Genomic DNA, 24,158 nt, shown 5'->3' with positions numbered 1-24,158 from the left:
TTGCTGGCATTGGCTTTCTCAAGTTCCTCGATCCGGCCCTCCAAGGTAGTATTCTCATGTCTACTCGCAGCCAAGTCCTCCTTGAGCTGTTTAGCCACGTGGTAATTGACGCGGTTAGACTCCTTGAACTGGTCCCTCTGATCGATGGCTTTGTCCAGAGACTTTTTCTTCTCCTTCAACTCCTCAGCCAGATTATTCTTCTCCTCAAGCACCACAGCAAGTTGTTCGGCATATTTCTCTACGGAAGCTTTAAGTTCATCAGCGTGCCATTGCTCCAAATATTTGGCATGCTCGGTAATAGCACCCGAGCGGAGACGGCCGACAGTAAGGGTCAACATTGCCAGTAGTCAGAGTAGAATTTAGGCTAACTATAGAATATAGAAGGGCTATCTCCGCAGAAAAAGATGACTTACACTGGTAAACTCGTTCAAGGCGTGGTTTAAGATCAGATCAACGTCCATAGCCTCTATTGCGGCCATCGCCTCTCGGCAGTGGTCGTGATTTACAATTTTTGCGACCCTTTCCTTGACCGATTTGAAGGCGCGACTAGTTATGTCGCCCCCAGTCGAGGCAAGACCGGCCTGCTGAGCCTGGTCGGTTGGGGCTGCTGGAGGTGGAGTTGTTCCGGCTAGAGCAGGGGGACTCTGCTGCTCGCGAGGAGAGGGTGGAGTTGCGTTGGCTGAGGGCCCATCCTCTGGGGGGCCTACATTGTGAGGCTTCTTAGCCTAAGGCGTTTTGCTGCTTTCCCCAGGTTGCCTCTTGCTTGCCTTCTTTTTGCTCGGGGGAGCCGCGAGAGTCTTAGGAGTGCTGTAAATGTCGAACACGTTCACGGAGTCCATGTCTGGAAAAGAAGCAAAATGTCGAACAGTAAGATAGCATAAATGACTAAGTATATTACATCAGGAAAAGAAATAAAGAAAGATTGCAAAGTCAAATACCCGAGCTATTATTACTGGTTGCTATACTATAGACTCTACAAGTCTTATACTCATTCTCTGACATGAAGAAGTCTGGACCTAAATTTGGAGCATATTTAAAATTTTCGTCCCCCTCGAATAGATGACAGGGAATTGGCAAGCTATCTAAAAATGAAATAATTGTACCATTCTCGTCTGAAGACTCGTCCAAGTGTTCGACAGGCTCGGTGGCCTTCTTTATCCCCTTCCCCAAGGGGGCAAGGGGCCTCTCTGATGGAGGTGTGCCAACAGGTTCCCTGATCTTGACCCCGGTTGGTCTCCTTCGTGGAGGCGACACTGGTGGTTGCTGCTCGGGTTCCTCCTCGGCTGTGGCACTCCCTGATATTGACTCCCTCATATCCTAATGAGGGGCTAAGAGGCCAACCAGCCTAAGGTTAGCCTCTGTGACCAGATGTTTGATGCTTTTTTCTACGTCGGTCATGCTGGCCAAGAGAGCTGATCTCAACTCCATGTTTGGAGTTGAGTCTGGTTGCAGCCATGGGCCTGAAAGGCATTAAAAGTTTAAGAGATTGCGGAGAAGAACACTAAATAAAGAGTAACAGCCAGTGATACAAAGGTTTTACCTCCTTGAGCAAAGACCAGATTGTCCGCGATGATGTCGGTCGTGAGGAAGTACTCCTGGTAGTACCTCCCCACATTCGATATATGGGTGGTGTCAGTCAGGAAGATGCGCCCAGTTTCCTGATGACAGAAATGAGAAAACCCCGTACCTTCTATATCACGGGCCATTTTTTGTGGTTGTAGAAGATATAGAGTGCTGCGAGCATTCTATATCCATTTGGAGTTATTTGAAAAGAGGCAACTCTGAAATAGTTGGCCACCCCTTGGAAAAATGAATGAAGGGTTAGGTAGTCTCTGCCTCAATGTGGAACCTCGACCAGGTGCTAAAGGCGCCTCCAGGCAGGTTCGCCCGTTGGTCTTGGTTAGGTCGGACTAAGGTCACCCCCGTGAGACCGTACTTCCTGATGTAGTTGGCAATCATCCTGATTGTCACTCGGCTCTCAAGTACTAAATATCACTCAACATCTGTCTGAATGGCATGTCGGGGCTGAGCTTGTCTTTGGATATTGGGGTCAGGAACATTTTCAGCTCGACCAATGGTCGAGGGAATTTCAGCCCGACCACTGGTCGAGGGAATTTCAGCCTGAGGAGCAGGCTTATGTGAAGGATTGGGGGTTTTCTTTTTTTGGGCTTTGGTTTTAGCACGAGCCATTTTTTGAGTAAGGATAGGTGGAGTGTTTGGAGTGACACGAGAAAATGGAATGTTAGGTATCAGTGCTGATGGTTGCTCCTCGTCGTCAAGCAGTTGAGCCAATAATTCGTCGTCGATAAGTCTTTCTCCCCCCCACAGATCTTGCATGTAAGCTGCGAATAGAGAAATGAGGAGATAGGACGCACAACCTGAGAGCTTATGTTGAAAGTTGGAATAACGTTGCTCGCGTCTACGACCAGCAACATTCTAGCAGAAACACTAAGTTCTATGCGAGCAGTTTGAAAAATGGATCAAAAAGCGAAAATAAAAAGTTTTTTGGAAAAAAAGCTTTTTCGACTCCGAAGGGGCGGGAAAAACCCAGTTTTTCAACTAGCCTAAAAATCAAATTTTTACTTCGATTTTATGCCCTAAACTTACGATCTTGACTATCAAACTGGCTCCTAACTCCTACAGAGAAAAACTACACTACCCTATCAAGCATCAATCAATATACAGACAATCCTCATGCATTTCTACCCAAGAACACGAAAAATTTTAGAACTCAAAACAGGCATGTGACAGCATGCATGTCATGTTAGAGAGCATGAAAGTTGCAAAAAATTACCTAGATGAAGATTGGAGGTTCGGAAATGAAGCAACTTTGGGCGTGCGAACAGAGGATCTTTAGAACAAGCGACGGATGATCTTCAAAGTTTCTGAGCTCTGAGGTGAAGTTCTTGAGGGTTCTTGGCAATAAAATGGCGAGTAAAAAGTGAAAAGGTAAATTTGGGGATTATTTATAATGGCTGAGAAAAGATGAAAAGGGGTAATCATGAGTTACCTTTTTCAAGGCATAGGGGAGTGTAATAGCCGTCAGAAGGATTACTTGGAAACTGAAAAGGCGTGATTGGACATGATTAGGTCACCTTTTTCGAGGAAGCATGAGTGTCTCTGACAGATTTCGTGGGGCATACGAAAGGTTAGTTTCCTAAGTTTACTTATTGTTGGTCGCAAGAAATAAACTTGGGGGGCAAATGTTTATCCAAAAAATAGCTGTGGATGAGGTGACAAGAATTTTTGACACGTGGCAGAGATACTGCTCACTCATCGACCAAATATGCTTCCATATACGGGGTTCAAGTTTTATATACGACCAGCCTGGTCGTATATTCTGTTTATTTATGTATAAATTTGTATAGTTGTAATGATTGCTGAGAATATCTCTTCATTATAACCTGAATATCCATTTATTAAGGAAATATATGATTAATTGACTCATGTAATCCTCCTTGAGCCTATAAATAGTCAAGAAGTAGCTCAAGGGGGGATCTTTGGATCTTTTTCCGAATTGTATTGCTAGTATCCATCGTCTGTATTGTTTCTCCTTCTAAGGTCTGTGAAACTCAGGAACCCTAGTTCTTTGATCACACCTTTGAAGCTTAATATTAATAATAACATCAAGTGGACGTAGGTCATTACCAATCACTGGGGCCGAACCACTATAATTCTTGGTGTTCTTTACTTACCATTAGATTCTATTCTCAAGCATCGTACTAATTTACTGTCGTATACTTGACTCCGTGTCGTTGGCCAAAACAAGGGTCAACAATATGTTTAACACAAAATGCAAGTTTAATAAATTAAGGTTTGAAGTCATTAGGATATGACCCGACTAATCTCAAAGAAATTACCACTTAACATAACTTAAGATGTGGCTTAGCTTTTGTTGGTATTTAGTGGAATGTTGTACTATGAAGTTCCATGTTGACAGACTTTCTTAAATGGTGTTTTTATTTACTTTTTTAAAAGGTCATACTGACATTCTCTATTTTTAATGTCATTGTCAAAATGAGTTAATGTTTTTTTAATATACTATTGGAAAATGTTAACTAACATCTTATGTCATACGTCATGTGGAGATCAGTATTTTCATATCTATGAAAGACATGTCCCCTTATTACAGGATATGGTATTAATTAAAGTTGTTTTTAATAAATAAATTATTTTTTAATTTAATATACCTTTACAAAAATCTTTTGTAGCAATGTACTGAGAGCTTATCGAAGCGCACAACATGTAAGTTTCCCTATACCTTTATGAGATCTGCCATACGTCATGTCAAGATTAATGTATCCATATCTATGAAATATATTTCCTCTTATTACGGGATATGGTATTAATTAAAGAGATTTTAACTTTAAAAATTATTTTTAATTAAATTTATACTTGGGAAATTTCTAGAGACTTAAGATATAAACCCTACTTTACCTCACCATATATTAGTGGACACTATTACGTTCATTTTTTGACCCTAAACCCTATTACCGAGTTACTTAGGCAAAGACCCAACCAATTTTCTCCATTTAAATATGGATCCTCACAACCCATTCAATTCTTTTGAGAGAAGTCCTACCCATTCTCCTCCTCCTTCTTTTGGGAGGAACACTCCATCAAGGTCTTCACGTAGTCCTAGACTACGTACGACTTCCTTAAATGTTTATACAAACTACATGAGACTTGAATCTATTCTCTTAAAACATATGCAGTTATTGTGTGAGGCCAACAATTTAGTCTCCTAGACCAGAGAGGAAACTCTGCAGCTTACTAACTTCTTGTACCATAGCGCTCAATTTCTGAAAGACGCATGCAAGGCAGCAAGAAATATTGAGCAGCACACGATGCGTTTTTGGATTTGACCAAGGTTGATGTACCTCAATACTGACAGAATGAGAAACAACAAGAGAAAGGGAAGGACCATATAATTGTTATAAAACAAGATTAGCACTAGTTTACCTCCTCTAGTTGTCTCCCCATGTTGGTTGTCGTTCATTGTAATGTTTTCTTATGGTTAGTAGTAGTACAATGATGCATTTTACTATAGTTTTTTCAATTCTCCATTATTATTATACTTTTCTTAGCTCTTATTTTGTTGCATTCTTCTTATTAATTTCTGGTATTTCCCATAAATGTTAAAACCTTTTTTGATATAGTAGTTACTTTAGGGAGCTTGTTTTATGATAAAACATCAAGTATTGCACATTTTGGAAAACACAAACTTAAAATTTATAAAAAATTAGAATACTAGAATAAATAACTTGTTAAACCATGGGATTAAATACGCAAACAATTTTAAGGTCTTATGTCTAACCTCTACATAGAAATAAGAATATAAAGAAAGTAGAACATAATAAAAAACATAAGCCACCGGAACAGTACATTACATTATACTACATAGTACACCATCTACTTTTTTGGAGTTAATCCAGTGGGAGACTTCTCCCCTTCCGCTTCTTCTCCCTTTGTTTCTTGTCCACTTGGATTCGGAACCCTTTGTTTTTGTTGACTCAGTTTTTCATCATCTTGGAATTAAGAATTCGAGAGACAGTTAGGCTTGGATAAAACCATATACTAAGAACATTAAAAGCTTTTATGTGGTTTAGTAGTTAAAATATACCTAGTCCACAAGTCTATGTTATTACTGTTTTGACAATTTCTAGAGGGTTTTGGTATACAAGAATACGATCCCTTTTCCTGTCCATTTCCTCTCTATTTATATGGGATTAATGGATAGGTTTGGGTAACTTACAAGATTGGGCACCTTCACAAATATACTTCACAAATATACAAATAATTACATTTAATATATCGATTGCCTCATATTATACATTTATCAGGAAATATTACAATATTCTAATAATTTATATTAAATCTCGAATATTCAGGGATTCGAATCTGTGCCTTCTGTGCAACGACAATGAGTTGAATTCATACCACGTGATCTAAATATTTGTTGGGGTTTTATGCCCAAATTAAAATCCAATTTCTTTGTAATCTCATTTATTAGCAATAAAATAATAGAAATCATTTTTTGACTTGGTCAATTACTTTGCTCACATGTTTTATTTTCATGATTATTTATATAATATAAACTTCTATTAAATCCCGAGCATATACCTAATCGTATTTATAGTGATGTAATCATAGTGGAATATAACTATGATTATATGTTCAAATATAAGTTAGTCCTAAGATTAGTCTGTGCATAGAAATTACACTGACTTGCCAATCTACGATATGATCTACTTACACATTGTAGTGTTATATTCTTTCCAGAACATTAGCAAAGTAGATAAGATCGGATGTATTTGTCACATCGTACTAGACCGATATTGAAAATAGATAGGATAAGTAAACATACAGTTATTATCTATTCTAGTCATATCATATTGTTGACCATTGGTCAATTCAATCTCAATTCTGAGTGGTTAGTATTCTAACTAATTATATTATTTGAGTTCTTTGACTTGTTCGTTACCAGCTTACCCTACAGACTAGCCCATACTTACATCTTGGGAACTCAGTTGTATAATTAAGTGGGAGTATTAAACATAGATATGAACATCTATAGTTTTTGATGAAGAAGTGAAACGATGGTTTCCTTTTAGTTTGGTTCAAGGTGCTAAATGATAGAGATCTCATTTTAGTATTTAATATTAGTTTACTAAAATATCATTTACAAGGAACTAAATGTTTTAAGGATAAAATACAATGAAAGGTAAAACAGTATTTTAGTCCCATCTCATTGTAGACCGTCTATAGAGGATTGAGTGACAATTATGGTCGTAACAATGGATAATTAATAATTTATCTATATTGCTTATAGAGCGTTCTATGAATTAAAGAGTGCAATTACGAGTCTTTAGTGGAGTCATGGGGAATTAATAAGTTAGTAAATTTATTTGTTAGATTTATGATAACTTATTGGAGCTTGATTTCATAGGCCCATGGTCCCCATTGTACTTTGATAAAATCATCTAGATAGTCTCAATTAATTGATTTAATTATCAATTAGAATTATCAAAGTTGACCAAGTCAATTTTGGATAGTTTCACAGAGTTATGTAATTTTGAGAAGAAAAGATAAATTAGGCCAGTTTTATTAATTAAGATAAATTGGTATCTAAATTAATAAATAAGTTTAAATCAAAGTTCAAATTATAAATAATTAATTTGATAAAGGATTCAAATAATTATTTAATTAATTAAATCAATAGAAAATAATACATGCCTTGATTTTAAGTCCAATGGCGTTATAATCAAATGGGAAATTTCAGGGGCCTAAAGCCCATGATAATTTCGACCTAGGACTTCATATTGGCTATTATTTTATTGATTTTTTAATTAAAATTAAATGGCCTAATTGAGTCTATAAAATGAGTGCTTAGAGAGAAGTCAGAAGTTCAGATTTCTGAGACGACAGATAAGTTTGACAAGTTACAAGTCAGATTTTCTTATAGGTTTTAGATTCTCTCTAAACACAAGTCATTTTCTAAGCCTCTTTGATATTATCTCTTCTTCTCTCTGTATCTATCTCATGTGTTGAGAATTGCCCATACTAGTCTAGGTGATTCTAAGGATACATTGAAAGACTGTGAAGAAATTAGAAGAACGGTTCAATTTCTTGATAATACTCTGGGACATAAAGGATGCAAGAGTTAGAGAAACTGAGGGAAGAACTATTTCATTCCGCTAGGTATCCTATAAGTATTCTTATCTTCATTTCTCTTTGAATTCAATTTTAGAAATATATTCTAGGCTATCTTATATTAATTTGTTTAATATTAGATATACATGAAAATAAATAAAGATCATGTATAAGTTTTCCTAACTAGCCTCAGAGCCTTTGGTAATCTTTATTTTCATGCATGGACATGTTAAAAATTGGATTATTTGATGTGTTTGAATAATTGGATGGATTTTCATGTGTGTTTATGAAGCATATTGATTTTATGTGATTATTAGCAATTTTTCGATTATTTTGTAGTGTTTTTTATGCTATTAATTTTTATATATGCTTTATTTTGTATAAAACATGTTAAAAATTAATTAGAAAATGGTTTTGGTTTGAAAAATTGCTCAGAATTTTTTTTTTTTTTAAATTTTGGCATGGCTGCCCATGCGCACGCACCCACACGCACCAGCCACCAGCGCGGTGAACAGTACCCACGCCTACTATTCATCCAAAAAAAAATTTAATTTTTTTTTAAATTAAAGAAAAATAAAATTTGTGGAAATAAATTATTTATAATCAAAACCAAAAATATCATTTTTATTTTATCATTTAATTTTTTTTTTTAAGAAAAGATATTTTTGTTAGTTGAGATTTAAATAATTTGATATTTTCTATAAAGATTCAAATTTAAATTTAAAAATAGACTAACATCTTAATTTTAAATCTTTTATTATATTAAAATATTAGAATTAAGGTATCAGATATTTAAGATATTTTCTTTTAAATTCTTGATATTTTTATTAAATCTTTATTTGAAAATATAAATATCTTTTTATTCTATAGTTTTTAATATTTAAATTATTTGAAATTTGAATATTGTTAGTTAGATATTTTTATGGATATTTGAATTTGATTAAATGTTTTAAGATATTTTAGGGTTGTTATAACTATTAATATTTTATTTTTTTATAATGGTTAAAATATTAGCTAATAGTTGTGAGAACACAAGATATTTTTGAAAATTAGTTAAGATATTGATTTTAAAATTTAAAATTGGTTAAATATTGAAAAATATCATATTTTAAGCCAATTAATAAAATATTTTTTTAATAAATGGGATTGAAATGAAATTTGGTTAATTGTTGATAAATCATATTTAAATTAAATTAATTTTTTTTTTCAAATTAACCTAAAACCAAGTTGATTGTTGATAAATGAGATTTAAATTAACTATTTTTAATTGTTGATAAATTTCATTTAAATTGACTTATTTTTGTAAAAATTTAATTAAATTGAATTTTTTTAATAAATTCTATATAATTAATTATGTTTTTTTTTTGCAAATGAAATAAATTGTGGTATTTTTGTATAAATTCATAGAATTGCTCATATAGTAACATGATTAGGCCCATCCAATTATAACATGTCTGTTTGCGCTAAATGTGGTATTTTGGCAATTAGGCTTAGATGGATATAGTGGCCCATATGTTTGTTAGATTTATGGATTTTGCCAAATAAAATATTCATAAAATGATAGGTTTTATTTGAGCCCATTAGAAAATGTAAAGTTTAAATTACTCTCCTGTGGGTGATTCCACTTGTGAAGGCGCATTTTCTTTGCATGACTATAGTGGGCCTAATCAATTAATAATAATTAATAAAATGAAAGTTTAAATTCCTGTCTTTTAGGCCTTGTATGGAAGATATGGGGCTTTCGTAGTGGGAACGATATACTAAACCCAGCACTCCTCCATACAAGCCCAATTGGTAAGGTCCATTTACCTGAGTTGGACTTAATTGTATAGGTTTATTATATTAGTTAAACCTAAATATTGATTAGCAACAAATTAATTCTAAATTAATTGAATTTGTTTCAATGTGACACTTTATAATTAATAGGAAATTAAAGGACTTTGGTTTTAAAAGTTTAACCTGTTTAATTTTTTAATTTTGGAAAACCATAGTCATTAATTTTCTAAAAATAAATAATAAAAATACTATTTTTAATTTTATAATGAGCTTATTTTAAAATTTATATTCGATTTCCATCATTGGTTTAACATAGTCAATAGCTTAATGGGGCCTCAAGGCGCTTTGATTCGTCCCCCTACGGAAGGTGTTCATTAGCCATTTTGACAAGGTTAGATTTCGAAAGATAGATAATTATAGGTCAAATTCTACTAGACTCACCCCTGCGGTGACTACTAGGACTAAATCTATGATTATTGAAATCGTGGGTCTAGCTCATAAAATAAGAGATTTTGTTGTCTTATTTTGATCGAATAGTAGGTTGTTAATAGTGGTGTCCATTATTAAATGAGTTTACAACTCTATTTAACTAGTGGTATTTTTTACTCTCGCCAACCGGGACAAGGATATCATAGATTAGTTAAAATCCTAAAGAAATAGAGATATGATTGTTTTTGGTATTTTTTCTCATATCTTACATATTTTTGTATATGTTGTGCTATTTCTTGAAATTTGTGTGAATAGAAGTTTTATTGAGCAAATGTGATTGATTTCTATTTTATTGGTAATTTAAGTTAAGTAGTGTCTGTGTCTACTCCCATCCTTTCTCAACTTTCGAGGAGAAACTCACTGAAGAAAACTTCCTTAATTTGAAGCAGAATATCAACATAGATTTGATTGGTGACAACTTTGAGTTCGTCATGATTGAGGAATCCTTAGAACGAGCATTGTGTCTGCACGTTCGTGATGGCACCATCAGTGCTTGTTATGGAATCGTAACTGCTTGTGATGGCACCGTCAATGCTCATGATGGCACCATAAATGCTTGTGATGGCACCATCAATGCTCGTGATGGCACAATAAATGCTTGGATATCACAACCTCCGCACATACGTGAGGACACCATGAATGTTCGAATAACACCATGTCTGCATGGTCATGATCAACTCAACTATGGTCTGACGCAGCTCATGAACGAGCTTCATACTTTTGAGTCTATCATGGGTGGACCTAGTAAAGAAGGAGAAAATAAGACTATTGTTGTTGACGGTGAGAACTCGTCAATGAAGTTAAATTAGAAAAATCAAAGTATAGAGATTACCAATGAAGAACTTCAAAAATCTAAACAAAAACTTAGAGAATAGTTGCAAAAAGAAAATGGTGAAAATAACTTGTATTTCTTACGGTGTGATGCTACAGTGTTTTTTCCAACCCCCTTCCATGTGGAAGTGGGGTTCCTTTTATAGTGGGCTCTAATGGCCCCTAATACATTGTGGTCTAGGGGACCAGGTGGTACACAAGTACACTGTCAGGGGAGTGGTCTCAGGGGTAGTGGTGTTGGCTCTAGTATGTGGTCAGATACCATGAGGATGTCTCCACTACTTATTTCATACGAATGTCAGAGGAGTGGCATCAGGCGTATGGGCGCTAGTGGTGGTGTCGACTCTGACATCTGGTTAGAAGCATACAGGCCATGTCCCCTCTCCCAGTACTCCCACTACTTTTTTGGCATGAGTATTTGGATCAGACATATGGGGTCTTACAGGTCGTACCCCATATGAGCTCCGTACTTGTATGATATTTTCGAATTATACTTGTTCTTTTTCCTCTAAACGTTGGAGTTTCCACAGGTCCTCATAGGACACACCACTTTGAGGTTCCAGGCGTGAGGCCACCTAGGATTCCTTGGACGCACGAGGCGCTGGCCTGGGTGAGCTACAAGAGGGAGCCCTTAGGTCGTTGGTGTGTGGCGCTTGTAGGCGGGGGCGAGACACCGTCTAACGAGGCCCATGGCTCGGGGCCTTGGGTGCGCAGTCGAGGCGTGGGCGAGACATCAGCTCGTGAGACCCATGGCGTGGGGCCTTGGGTGCACGACCGAGGTGAGGGCGAGACACCGTCTCGCGCGGCCCATGGCACGGGCCTTGGGTGCACGGCCGAGGTGTGGGCGAGACACCGTCTCGTGAAGCCCATGGCACGGGGCCTTGTGTGCGGGGCCTTGTGCGGGGCCTTGGGTGCGCGGCCAAGATGAGGGCGAGACACCGTCTCACGAGGCCCATGGCGCAAGGCCTTGGGTGCGTGGCCGAGGTGTGGGTGAGACACCGTCTTGCGAAGCCCATGGCGGGGCCTTGGGTGCGCAGCCGAGGCGAGTACGAGACACCATCTCGCAAGGCCCATGGCACAGCCGAGGCATGGTGAGGCGTGAGACGCTCCTAGGCGTGATGCGCCTCCTTGCGTGAGGTTCCTCCTGGAGCAAGATGCTTGTGGGCGAGGAGCATGGCGAGGCGTGGTGAGGCGATCCCTCACGATGCCTTGGTGGCACGGCTGTGGCGAGGCGAAGTGAGGGCATAACAGCCTCACAGGGATGTAGGGTTGACGACCTCATGTAGGTGCTTGAGGGGCTTGAGTGGCACACCCCTTAGGCTCACGAGGTGCGAGACGAGGGGTCCTAGGTGGCACACTTACTGGGGCTACATTTGTTAGGATTCCCCAATACATTCCTAGGGACATGGGTCCTAAGCACGTACTTTGAGTCTTTCATCAACGTGGAATTTTGAGCATCTGTTGGGTTCATGGGTATTTGGTTGTACCCAGAATATGCGTTCATGAAGCTAAGTAGTCCGTGCCCCATTGTGGCGTCTACTAACTGGTCTATCCTAGGAAGCGGGAAGCTGTCCTTAGGGCAGGCCTTATTGAGGCTAGTAAAATCCACACAAGTCCTCCATTTTCTGTTGGGCTTCAGGAATAGCACTGCGTTTGATACCCATAGTGGGTAAAATGCCTCTTGGATGAACCCATTTTCCTTCAACTTGTCAACCTCCTCTTTTAGGGCCGTGTATCTTTTTGGGTCCAGCGCTCTTCTTTTTTGCCTCACAGGCCTTGCTTTTGGGTCGATGTTCGGGTGGTGACACATGACCGCTGGGTCTATTCCTACGATATCCTCGTGACTCCAGGAGAATACGTCGAGGTTGGCTTTCAAGAATTCTACTAGCTTCTCCTTCACGCCACCCATAAGGTTTTTTCCTACCTTCCACTTTCTTAACGGCTCATTCATGACCGTGACTTTCTCCAACTCCTCTACTGGTTCAGCTCTGCACTACAAGAAAAAACAGTATTCATAACACTTAAAAACTGCTATCCGGGGCTATTGATAGCACTTCTGAAAATGCTAACATAGCCCCTGTTATTAAAAGTCCAGTCTTTTCTATAACAGTTTTTGAATGTTATGTTCGGTGTTATCTTAAACTATTCAATAACACATTTTTAGATGCTATAATATTGAAATAATAACATTTAGATAGAGTTTTTGGTTATAAATTTGAAATTTAATCTTGTACTTTTTTCATAACACTTTTCAACTGTTACATTTGATTATTTTGATAACATTTTTAGTTTGTTATATTATATAAACCATAACGATTTTTTACGCTTATAATATGTTTCTAAATCATAACATATTAAGGTTTTTTTATTGTGATAATGGTACTTATAAGTTTTTTGTTTAATTAAAAGATTTTCATTATTGTATTTTGATAAAAAAAAAATCAAAATTAATCATAAAATATAATTCTCAATAGATTGATAAACCATAAGTATTACATTAAACAATAACTAATTCAAACTCTAAATGTGTCTATTTCATGAGATCTTAGTTCTAACTTAAATTTGAAAGCATAACATAATAAAGTATTATAATCTTGAACATTTTTTACTTCAAAAATGAAAAACAAAAAATTACAAGATACACAAAAGTAAACCATGCACGAAACTTGCTCCATCCTTCAATTCATCATCCTTTGTGCACTTGTCTTTGTTGTGAGTCCATTTGTTGTGCACTCGTCATATACCTGTTTCCCTTTCTTGTTTCCCTTTCTTCCACAGGTCCATGTGTAATCCTCTTTGCAATAAAGCCAGTTGTAGTCCACAAAAGACCTATTGCTGTCAAGCTTATGTTAAGCTCCGTCTTTAGAGCACTGTAAGCTCCAGTCACATCTACACACCTGTAATATTCAAGTGTAATAATGGAATCACACCAGCAATTACTTAAAGTGGTAATTCTAGGGCTTTTATAAAAAAAAAACAGAACCAAATTGCCTTGTATTAATTAAAATGTCACAATAGAGTGAAGGTATTGTTCTGTTGAGATTATATATGAAACACCACAAAGAGTACAAAGCATAAACTAAGCACAACGATAGAAGTCAAAGATAAATTCTTAATCTGCATAATTCTTGCTAATTTATTCAGTAAAAAATTCAATTTTGTTAGTAAAAAGGACTTAATTACTAAAATATTAAAATTTTAGGGACTAAGCTGCTAAATTGTAATAAGTAGAGTATTGTTCAAAGACTAATAGAGACAAATACCCAAAGTAAAATCATTATGGTAAGGTTCATTGAGATATTACCACTCCTAATTCAAGCATTGTGTAAGTTGTCAAACCAAATCCAACTAGAGCATTTTTTCCAAAAGTGCCCTGTGGATACATGCAAATAGATTGTGACAAATGCTCTACAAATTAAAGTAATTCTAATATGATACTTCTAAGAGGACTTATAAAGAGAAATATGTATGTTTCTCAAACATGGAATTTCTAAAATAATTTCCCAACTAAATTCATAATACAATTTCAACTTATATACAGGCCCAGGGAGAAAGCTTGCACTCAAATTAAACAAATGGTCAACTAATATTTAGAGTGCATAATAATGTGGATATAATCATTGGAATGGTGGTATTTAGATTTATGGGTTATCTTGAAGACTGTTTTGTCAAGAAACTTGCCACCCACTACAACAATCACAGGGTTCAAAACATGGCTGCACCTAAAATGCAGATTTGGATATTATGATTTTACATCCAAGCTCTAGAATAGCTGTTGATTACAACTAGGGCTCAACCATATGATTCAAGTGGTTGAGGTAGAAGACACAAAGGAGAATATTACCTGCACAGCTCTTCCACCGTCAAGAAATAAAAACGTAGTCCAAATGTAGGTACATTGTAACATTCTCCATTCCAAGTAATCTTGTTTCAAAGACATCAAATTCACTTTAGATGACCCTGAAAGAAAATGGTTTAGAAAATGATCTAGCCACTAATTTTGAGAGCTATGTGTTCACGTTCTCTTCCATTACTTTCCGAAGTTTACTACACTTTACTTAAAGTTATATGTTATACCCAAAAATTGGAGAATGCATCCTAGGAGGCTAAGGAGAATGCATCTAGGAGAGTGCCTCCTAGGAGGGCTAAGAGGGTGGTCCTAGGAGACGTTCTCACGTATGTTGTCGTTTACATTCTCTTGAAGGTTCATCGTATTTGACGTTCTCACGTCGTTGGCTAAAAACGCAGTCAACATTATATATTCCAAAAAATTCTAGTACTGTTTCATTCACTTATGGTATATTTTGATGAAATAATTTCCTTTTAAGGAATAATGACCTAATTACTTGAGTTGAGATTATTAAGCTTCTTGAACTTTGATTTAAAATGTGAACACTGCTAGAAAACATTCAGGCAAGGGTTACTTTAGTTTTGATAAGAAAATGTGTGTCCCTGTGGATATGGGACATGCCTAACACATCTAATTGCAATTGTATTGTTCTGAGTTGGTGTGGTGGGGCAGGGAAAGAAGGGCAAGAAATTGTAGAGAAAAAATGTATTAGAATTTTTTTCATAAAAATATGACATAGAATCCTTATCATGGTATATTATTTGGTCTCTGTCTTGATAATAGAATTTACAAACTAATACAGTTATAAATAATTTACTTAAGATAGTATTTCAGGTAATGAAATGTTTAGTGAACCACTAATATCAAAGAAACATTCATTAGAATCAATGTTTTTCTTTGAGGGGCTTATCAAGGATCTAAAATGGCTCTATGATCAACATTCATTCGTTGCATTCATGATTAATTCTAAGTAATCAAATAAAAGGTCAATGGATTTTGAAGCTGGTACAAGAGATATTATTTGATAAAAATTGGCTTTAAGCAAAACAGAACTAATTAAGTGAAGATATAAATCATTCAAAATTTCTCATGGTTTAATCAAAGATTTCATTGGAAATTTTCTTCCATGAATTTTATATGAATGGAACCTTGTTTCTTAATTAGAATCAAGAGAAATTATTGGACACAAAAGTTTTCAATGCCAACATAGAATTAGTAGGAGCATACTTACAAAGCAATGTTTAAAGAAAGTGATAAGAGAACAAACAGTAGTAGAAAAATTACTCTTCGAAACAAATAAACACTTGTGAACAACCATTTAGGCTATGATTTATTTATTCATAGGCTTCTGTGGCCGTTACAAATTTCAATTATATTTATATATTTATTTAGATGAAGATAGAAAGCAAAACATAAATATCACACCAAGACATAATTCTTCCTAAGATATAAATTCAAATGAGCAATTTCTATTTACAACTTTGTCAAACAATTTCTTGTATCTTAAAAGAGAAGGTAAAGAGTATGATCTACATTGTTTTCTACCAAATTTTGTTAGTGCTATGATTTATTTGTGTAGAAAGAGGCTGTGACTTTTGTGGTAAGACAAATGATATTGGTATTGAAAAATATATCTCTACATTTTGTTGACAAAAAACAGCCTGTAAATAATGAAAAATAGCCTTCAATAAGCAGAATTTTAGCAGATAATGACATGTCCTATTATGCATCAATAAGATTGGAAGAGAAGATAATGATTTTAAATGGTTATGGCTACTCTAATTTTGATATGAAAATGTGTCCCTTTAGATATTAGACATGCCTAAGACATCTTATTACAAATTTTAAATTTTATGTTCTGAGGTTGTTTGGTGGGGTTGGGGTTGGGGGCCAAGAAAAATGAACTGGTATTTTATTTTAGGGCAGCTAGATCTGAACTTTGAATCCATAATGATGACTGGTTAGACAATACCATGTGATTCCACAAGGACTATACCTCACTTGACCCCTTCTAGCTAATTTTCGCTATAGTCTTGACCATTCCTTTCAATGCAATAGATATATCTGTCCTATACATCTTATCAAAGACTATTGGTTATAAATACACATATGAATGGGGATCACTACCATCCTAAGTTCTCAAGCTCAAAAGTATCAAGCTAATTTCATGACTTTTATTTGATTGGAACTTTTTTTTTATGAATATATCATAGACTACTTGTCCCAAGTTCTTGGTCTACATTCTGTTTTGGTATTTTCAGAAACCAAACAGAGTAAAATTCTTGACATAGATTATGATCAGCAATATACTTAGGAAAGTAAAATTAAATTAAGTGTGCCTCATCACGAAGATAGGAGATAGTTTGTTTGTACAAGAAGTCGTCACATAAAAAAAGTGTATATTCTTCTATCAAAGTTATATTTTAATCGAGGATAAAGCCTTTTCTCTAATCATAAACCCTTCTTGCTACTTTTCTCAACCTAATATTCTATGAAATAGTGATTAAAATTTCCTCTCTAATACTGAGCAATAGCGAGGATTTTAAATGTCCTCTCTATAGTTCAGCAATAGAGACAAAGTATTAGCGAGGAAGTTTAATGACAATTTCATTATCGCTATTCGATAGAACAAGGATTTAGAAAGCTTTAGCGAGAAAAAAATTCATCTCTAAAACCCGATTTTGTTATAGTGCCAACACAAAATGATATTTCGGTTTCTTTAAGAAGGAAAAGGACCCTAAAAAGAGAAGCAACTCGGGCAGAGATGCTTGCAATACAACTGAAAAGGACCTCAAAAACTATACAAAAAGATTATTACACCATTTACAAGTATATGTTTTTAACAATCTAATTAATGTACCAATCATCAAACAAACCAAGCAAACACAATTCAATTATAAAATAGTTATACTAGATAAGTCTATATAAAAGCAAACACCATTTTCCCCTAGACTAGCATCTAACCATCTGCCAATATCAATTCAACTAATTCAAAAACGCATGCATGTTTTCTTCCTTATCTCGCCACAGCACACAAATTTCTCAGATCCTACTTCACTAAGACACACAAGTTCTCAACCTTCCGTTATCACCACAGCACACAACAATGATCTCAGAACCTACTTCACTATGGATGAATATTTAAGATATTCAAACTCCTCTAACATTTGCATAATATTAAAACAAAGGTAAAAGGCATACCTCTTGCAAAATGCAAACAAAAGTAAGAGTCTCTCGTGAGAGATTGCTTGCACACCAAGTATTTTGCCTCTTCTCTTGGAGGCAGCCTACCAAATTTTTTTTAACTATATTACAAAGAGAATAAAAATATAGAGATAGAGACATATATAAGCAATAGGACAGCACCAAACAAAAATCTCATTATTTATGATCAAAACCCATACAATCAATATTATATATTTTCACATGAATAAAAGTCTGATAAAATCATATTATAGAATATGCATAAATCAAATCTGTAAAATCCAAATTTCATACACAAAAGCCAACAAAAGGACTAAAGAAAAGGTAATCTAAATCCATATTCTCAAATCACAAACATTAAGTATTAAGCACCATATTCTTACACTTAAAACATCTCTAATTTTTCTCTTTGTATTCTCTTAATTAGAAACAATTCCAACACAAAAAATTATATAAACCTGAACTAAAGGGGAAATGACTTACCTTCATCAGCTGCAACAAAATAAATTATTAAAAACAAAAGCAACAACACAAACCAAAGAAATAATCTTTAAGGAAAACCAACAAATTAAAGCCCACTTAAAGGATCTTGACACAACCATAATGTGAAAATATAAGGTTTATTTATAAAAGTTCTAGCAAAAAAAAAAAAAACAAACATATTATAGAACAGAAAATATCAATAACCAAAATGCAAGAAAACATAAAATTATGTCAAATAATAAAACATAACCAGTCATGTAATGAAAATTTGTTACATAATGATTAAAAATAAATCAAATATCACTTTAACATACATTTTAAATCAAGTTAATGGTACTTTAGTACTTTAGAAAACACAATCAAAACTATGGTTCTTTTAACACATATAAAAACTAAAATGCACTTTAGAACAAATAATAGCAAAATTTTCTTTATTGACTTACTTTCTGATTAAAATTAGCTCAATGAAAGGGCTAACTTAAATATATGTAGGTAGCAAATGAAAATAATATGAAGTCACTCAATTTCTTAATTGAATAGAGATGAAATAGAAAGCTCAACACCTTGAATTTGATCCAAACTAAGTGTAAATTCTTGAGCCAAAAACTTGAGTCTCAAAGAAAATAAAGATGGGATCAAAAGTAAGAGCAAACTCAGTAGGTCATTTCTTCCAATGCTGAGAGTAGATAAACCATATACATAAAAGAATTTCATGATTATAAATGAAGCATACTTGTATGAAAATATTTCACCTTGAGCTTTCCAATTCCCTTCAAGCTTAACATCACTAGATCAGAGTCTAAGTGCATGCCTGCACAAAGAATTAAGAACAATGTCATCCTAGAAAACATTAAGAAAACTTTCAGCATCACAGATGTACTTACTTCAACAACCATGCAAAAGATAGAAATCAAAGCTAACTAAGTGTTTCTAAGTCATAATACAGTGGCCAAAGTTATAAATAGAAAGTGCAAAAAGTAAGAATTAAGTATTCATCAACCAAGAATGAGACAAATTAAAAGCTTAACTAATATGAGAGGGGCAGGTATATGTCTAAACATTCACAAAGTTTTTTTTACCAAAACAAGCATGTTCATATGAAATGAAAGATACAAATGCTCAAAAGTAGAAATGCAACTAAGTTGAAGGGCCACTAAGATATGCAATGTTAGAGTGTCAAAAACAGAAAAGAGAAACAATAGCTCCACCACTTGAACCTCGTACATGAAAAATTCCTTGTACCGTATTTGCAATTAATGCTAAATGAAAAATAGAACTGAGAGGGCCAATAGAATTGGTCTAATATATTCACTGAAAATACAATGAAAAAAGAAAAGGCAAAAAATGCATAATCCATTAGTCAATCCAAAGTGAAATCCCTATGCATCTCAGCTCACAAATGACTTTCAAAAGCTCAATAATAACATTTGAATTAGTATGAAATTTGTACAATGAAATTTATTCCTAGTGTTCAAGTTATGTATCTATGTCCCAAAAAAAAAAATACAAATTATACAATAAAACCACGTATATTGATCATAATACCAACTCAAAATTAGTTAACTAAAACTTGAACACATTCACAAATGAAGTCACGTGATATCTGTGTAAAATGAACCTCTCAGTGGCCTCAGTGCTTTTTCAGAAAGTGAAATTCTTGTGACAGACTTTTGTTCATCATCTGAACACCTCCTAAGCAAACAATTATTTCTCAGTTATGATATTAAAGTTGGTTTGCAATTAAATATATAAGAAAAAGATATTGTTGAAATATTCACTGAGGTGAGGAGAACACAAATCTATTCTGACTTTTTCACTAATAATTGTATAGTGGATTTAGTTTCACTTTAAAATATGCCTCAAAATATCTATAAAAAAAAGTGTCAAACACCCACTTTTTCAACAATAAATTTATATGAAAAGACTAACCCACGAAAAAGATCTTTCCCAAATTCATTGTAATCTCTAATAAGAGTTTCAACTTCCAAACCAAGAATCCCAATCACCGTTGAAAAAGGGACCCAAATAAGTAAATTTAGAGCTCAATTTATTAAAAAAAAAAAACAGAACTCTTAAATAAAAACACTCAATCAAAGACAATTATATTCATTATTCTTTAAAGTTCAACTACTTGAACAAAGTCCCAGTAATTTATATCATCTCATATCCATTGCAATCAACCTCATTTGCTTCAAATTGAACACATCCTCTATCAGAGTGCTAAAATAATCAACTTTCAAAACAACAATGTAATGACACTGAAAAAGAAAAGAAAAGAAACAGCTAGAAATGTAATGTGATGGATTTTGGGATTTCTAGAAAATCACCTTCAAGCTGGTTCTCACTCAAGTCCAAGAAATCAAGCCCCTTTTTTTCCGAAATCCATCTTATTTGGGTAATTTACTGATCTTACCGATTAAGAGGAATTAGCTCCTTTTATACAGAGGATAAGTTAGAAACTAACAGAGCTAACGAAACTGTTAAGAAACAGTAAAATAGAATAACAAGGCCAAACAACACAAATACACACATATATATATATATACATATACATTGATGATCTGATATGAAATTGAAATCTAAATTAAAAATTACCTCACAGTTTCGAATACTCTGGCCTGGTTTCGTGCTTCCAGTAGGAGAGTTAGCAAGCGCGCGACTCGTGAGGGAGATGGCTGGGTTCTTGCTTCCAGCAGGAGAGATAGCAAGCACGCGACTTGTGAGGGAGATGCCTGGGTTCTTGCTCCAGCAGGAGAGACAGCAGCGGGAGAGATAAACAGAGAGGGGGGGATGAGAGACTCAACGACTACAGCACGGGCGTGGTCGTGGTGTGCTTCAGTTGCGTGAGTACCGGCGTGAGGGAGGCTTCAGGTGTGTGGTTGTGGTGTGGTTCAATGGCGCGAGGGTTAGAAAGCCGAGAGAATGTGAGAGAGCGAATGAGAGAAAGAGCAAGGGAGAGCGAATGAGAGAAAGACTGAATGAGAGATTAGGGATAAGTTTTGCCGCTGTTGTGGTGTGGTTCAGGCGCTGGTAGAGATTAGGGATTTGAGAGAGAGAGAGAGAGAGGCATGCGTAGGGATTTTAGATTAGGGATAAGTTTTTTTTTTCATTTGCTGTTCTTTTTGTCAATTTCAGGCGGCAAAAAGAGTTTCATTTGCCGCCTAATTTTTTTTTACCGTGTCTTTTTTCTCCGTGTATCCATATCAATAGCACTTCTAAAATTATGTTATATTTTAATGTAATATTTGAGCAAAATTGTTGTAGTGCTGGGTTCTTCAGCAACTCATGGGTCTAACTTGTGCGGGTTCGTGCCTTCATGCACAACCATTTCCATAGGCGTTGATGGCTTTGTGTCCATGCAAAGGGATGTGTTATAACATTCCCTCGCTTCCTTCCGCTCTCCCTTCATGCATGCTATTCCCCTGGGAGTTGGGAATTTCATAGCTAAGTGGTATACAGAAGTTATCGCCTTCAATTCTCTTAGGGAAGGTCTCCCTAATACCGCATTGAAGGCTGAGGCACAATCTACCACAAAAAGTTTGCCATTATGGTGGTTTGTCTGGGCTGTTCTCCCATAGTGAGGGCTAACTCGATCGCCCCTAGTGGCTGTATTGAATTTCCCATAAATCCATACAAGGAGGTACTGCAAGGCTTTAGGTGCCAGATATTTAGTCCCATCTTCTCCAGAGCTGGGCGATATAAGATGTATACAGAGCTTCCGTTATCCACCAAGACCCGATGCACCCTCATGTTAGCAAGCTGGATAGTCAACACTAGGGGGTCATTATGGGGGAAATGTACACCCCGGGCGTCTTCCTCAATGAAGGTTATTGAGTCATTTTCACCCTTAAAACTCTTCGGGGGGCATTGCTCTAGACTTCAGATGCACGGTGGTGGACTTCGTCTAGCCTCCCTGGCATATTTATCTCGTCCCTTCCTTGATTCTCCCCCGAATCCTGGCCCTCCAAAGATGGTCCTAACCTCTCCTTGTACTTCCGGGGCCACCTTTATCGCCCACGGTGAGGATGCTCCTTCTTCCAGCCTTTGGTTCTCCTTGTGGACATATCTGCCCAAATGTCCCCTGCGGATAAGCTTCTCGATTTTTACCTTCAAATGGTTGGATTCCACGGTGGTGTGGCCGACATCTTTGTGATACTGGCAATATTTTCTTGGGTCTCTTTCGGACCAGTCCTTTTTAATTGGCGGGGGCCTTCTAAAAGGGACCTGGTTTTCGTTCATGATGAAAATATGCTCTCTTGCATGGGTGAGGTCAGTATAAAAGGTGTAGGGGCCCCGTCTGCGGTCATGTTTCCGGGGTCGATCATCTCTCGTTCCCTCATATACCCTCTTCTTCTTTGTACCACTTTGGCTTTCTCGGATTGAGGGTTTTGGTGGCGACTGGCCTTTTCCTGCCTTAAGGCTTTCGTGACCATCTTCCACTCGAATATATTTCTGCGCCTGCTCGTAGGGGTCGTCCAAATCTATGACCTTCCTCTTGAGCATGTTATCCCATAACTTGCTTCTCGGGCGTACTCCGGCTGTGATGGCCATTTTCAGCTCTCTACGGGTCAAACTCCCTACTTTGGCCGCCTCCATATTGAACCTGTGAATGTAGCTCTTTAGACTCTCATTTTCTCCTTGCTTCACGTTGGCGAGGCTGGTGCCCAGCATCGTGTAGTCCCACACAGCGTGGTGTTGCTGGAGAAATTCATCGGAAAACTATTGCCAAGATCTGATGGACCCTGGTCTAAGTATCTTGAACCATTTGTACGCAGGTCCTTTCAATGTGACAGCGAAGCAATGGCATCTGGTCCCGCTACAAATCCCCCTTAACTTCATCAGGTCGTTAAATGCATCCAGATGGTATTTAGGATTTGTGCTTCCTTCATATGGGGCTCCTTGAAGTTAGCTAGAATGAAGGGCGACTCATGGTCGAACTCATCCTCAAAGGCTTGTCCTCCAGAGGCGGTGATGATTTTGCTTAGTAGGCTCCTCATTTCTGTGTCTAGGTCTTGTCTCCTCTTGTTCAAGGAGTCTCTCAGCGTGGATGGGTTAGGATCTCCCTTTCCTTTTCCTTCCTGGGGTGCCATAGGAGGCGTGGTCCTTTTACCCGCCCTCTTTTTGTTTAGTTCCACTCGTAAATCTGAGGGTGTTCTCCTTGAGGTGACTTCGACATCATTATGACGGCCAGCGTTGGTCTTCGGCTCAGGCCTCTGGGGCTGCTTCGGTGGTCCAGGACGTTCCTGCTGCTTCGTCCAGGGGGTGTTACTGGTGGAGAGTCAAGTCCTTCTGTCATCTACTGGGATGGTGGTTTCTGCCCCCTCTTGACCTTTCTCTTTTCGCTTAGGGAGTGTTACGTTCGATCTCCCTTGCAACAGGCCATTTAACACCTCTTGCATGTTTTCCAGGGTGGTTTCTAGCCTCTGGTTCTTACTGTGCAGTTCACGTATCTCGTCTTCATAGAATCGAGATCTAGAACTCGAGCTCACGAAGTGGACTCGAGGGTGCTTGTCAGGTCTGCGCGCCGATGGGCCCGGATCCTGCCGACTGTAGTTTAGCACCTGCAGCAGCCTTGGAGGCAGGAACTCACCGGCATCCCTTGCTGGGGCTGCCGTTGGCCTTGGACGATCCTCCTCAGGTGGGACTGCCGGGGAAAAGGCTTCTCTTTCACCTCTGCTAACCTCAGGCTCCTTTGGGGCCTCCACGTTTGCGGGCAGAGGAGGATCCTTCATAGAGGCTTTTAGCTGATCTCTGTCGAGATGGACCTCCATCTCTAGCGGCTCTCTCAATCGTTTCGAACGTCGCAAAATTTCTTTCTTATCGGAATCGATGGAAGAATATTGGCTCGACACTTGTTCTTCCCACAGACAGC

At 36.7% G+C, this 24,158-nt stretch overlaps 1 protein-coding gene across 1 annotated transcript; it reads right to left on the bottom strand.

The window, feature by feature from the left end:
* Positions 1-13,293: 13,293 nt before the first annotated feature.
* On the bottom strand, positions 13,294-20,243 carry LOC133817309 (uncharacterized). The gene is made up of 5 exons (XM_062249793.1): positions 20,216-20,243; positions 19,039-19,097; positions 18,287-18,295; positions 17,801-17,886; positions 13,294-13,646 (listed from the first exon to the last, which is right to left on the bottom strand). The coding sequence occupies exons 1-5, from the start codon at positions 20,241-20,243 to the stop codon at positions 13,436-13,438; spliced, it is 393 nt and encodes a 130-aa protein (XP_062105777.1). The 3' UTR covers positions 13,294-13,435.
* Positions 20,244-24,158: the final 3,915 nt, after the last annotated feature.

Source organism: Humulus lupulus, chromosome 1, assembly GCF_963169125.1.
Source record: "Humulus lupulus chromosome 1, drHumLupu1.1, whole genome shotgun sequence".
Taxonomy (NCBI): domain Eukaryota; kingdom Viridiplantae; phylum Streptophyta; class Magnoliopsida; order Rosales; family Cannabaceae; genus Humulus; species Humulus lupulus.
The sequence above is the reverse complement of the archived record's forward strand: the minus strand, read 5'-3'. Positions and strand labels throughout refer to the sequence as shown.

What these genes read in the sequence shown, in the direction of transcription:
- LOC133817309 (XM_062249793.1), bottom strand. Translation starts at nt 20,243, where the DNA reads ATGAATTTGGGAAAGATCTTTTTCGTGG. An exon ending in GGGAAAGATCTTTTTCGTGG is followed by an intron (nt 19,098 to 20,215) that starts GTTAGTCTTTTC and finishes TTCTTTGTGCAG; the next exon opens with GCATGCACTTAGACTCTGAT. An exon ending in TTGTTTGCATTTTGCAAGAG is followed by an intron (nt 13,647 to 17,800) that starts GTATGCCTTTTA and finishes TGAATATTACAG; the next exon opens with GTGTGTAGATGTGACTGGAG.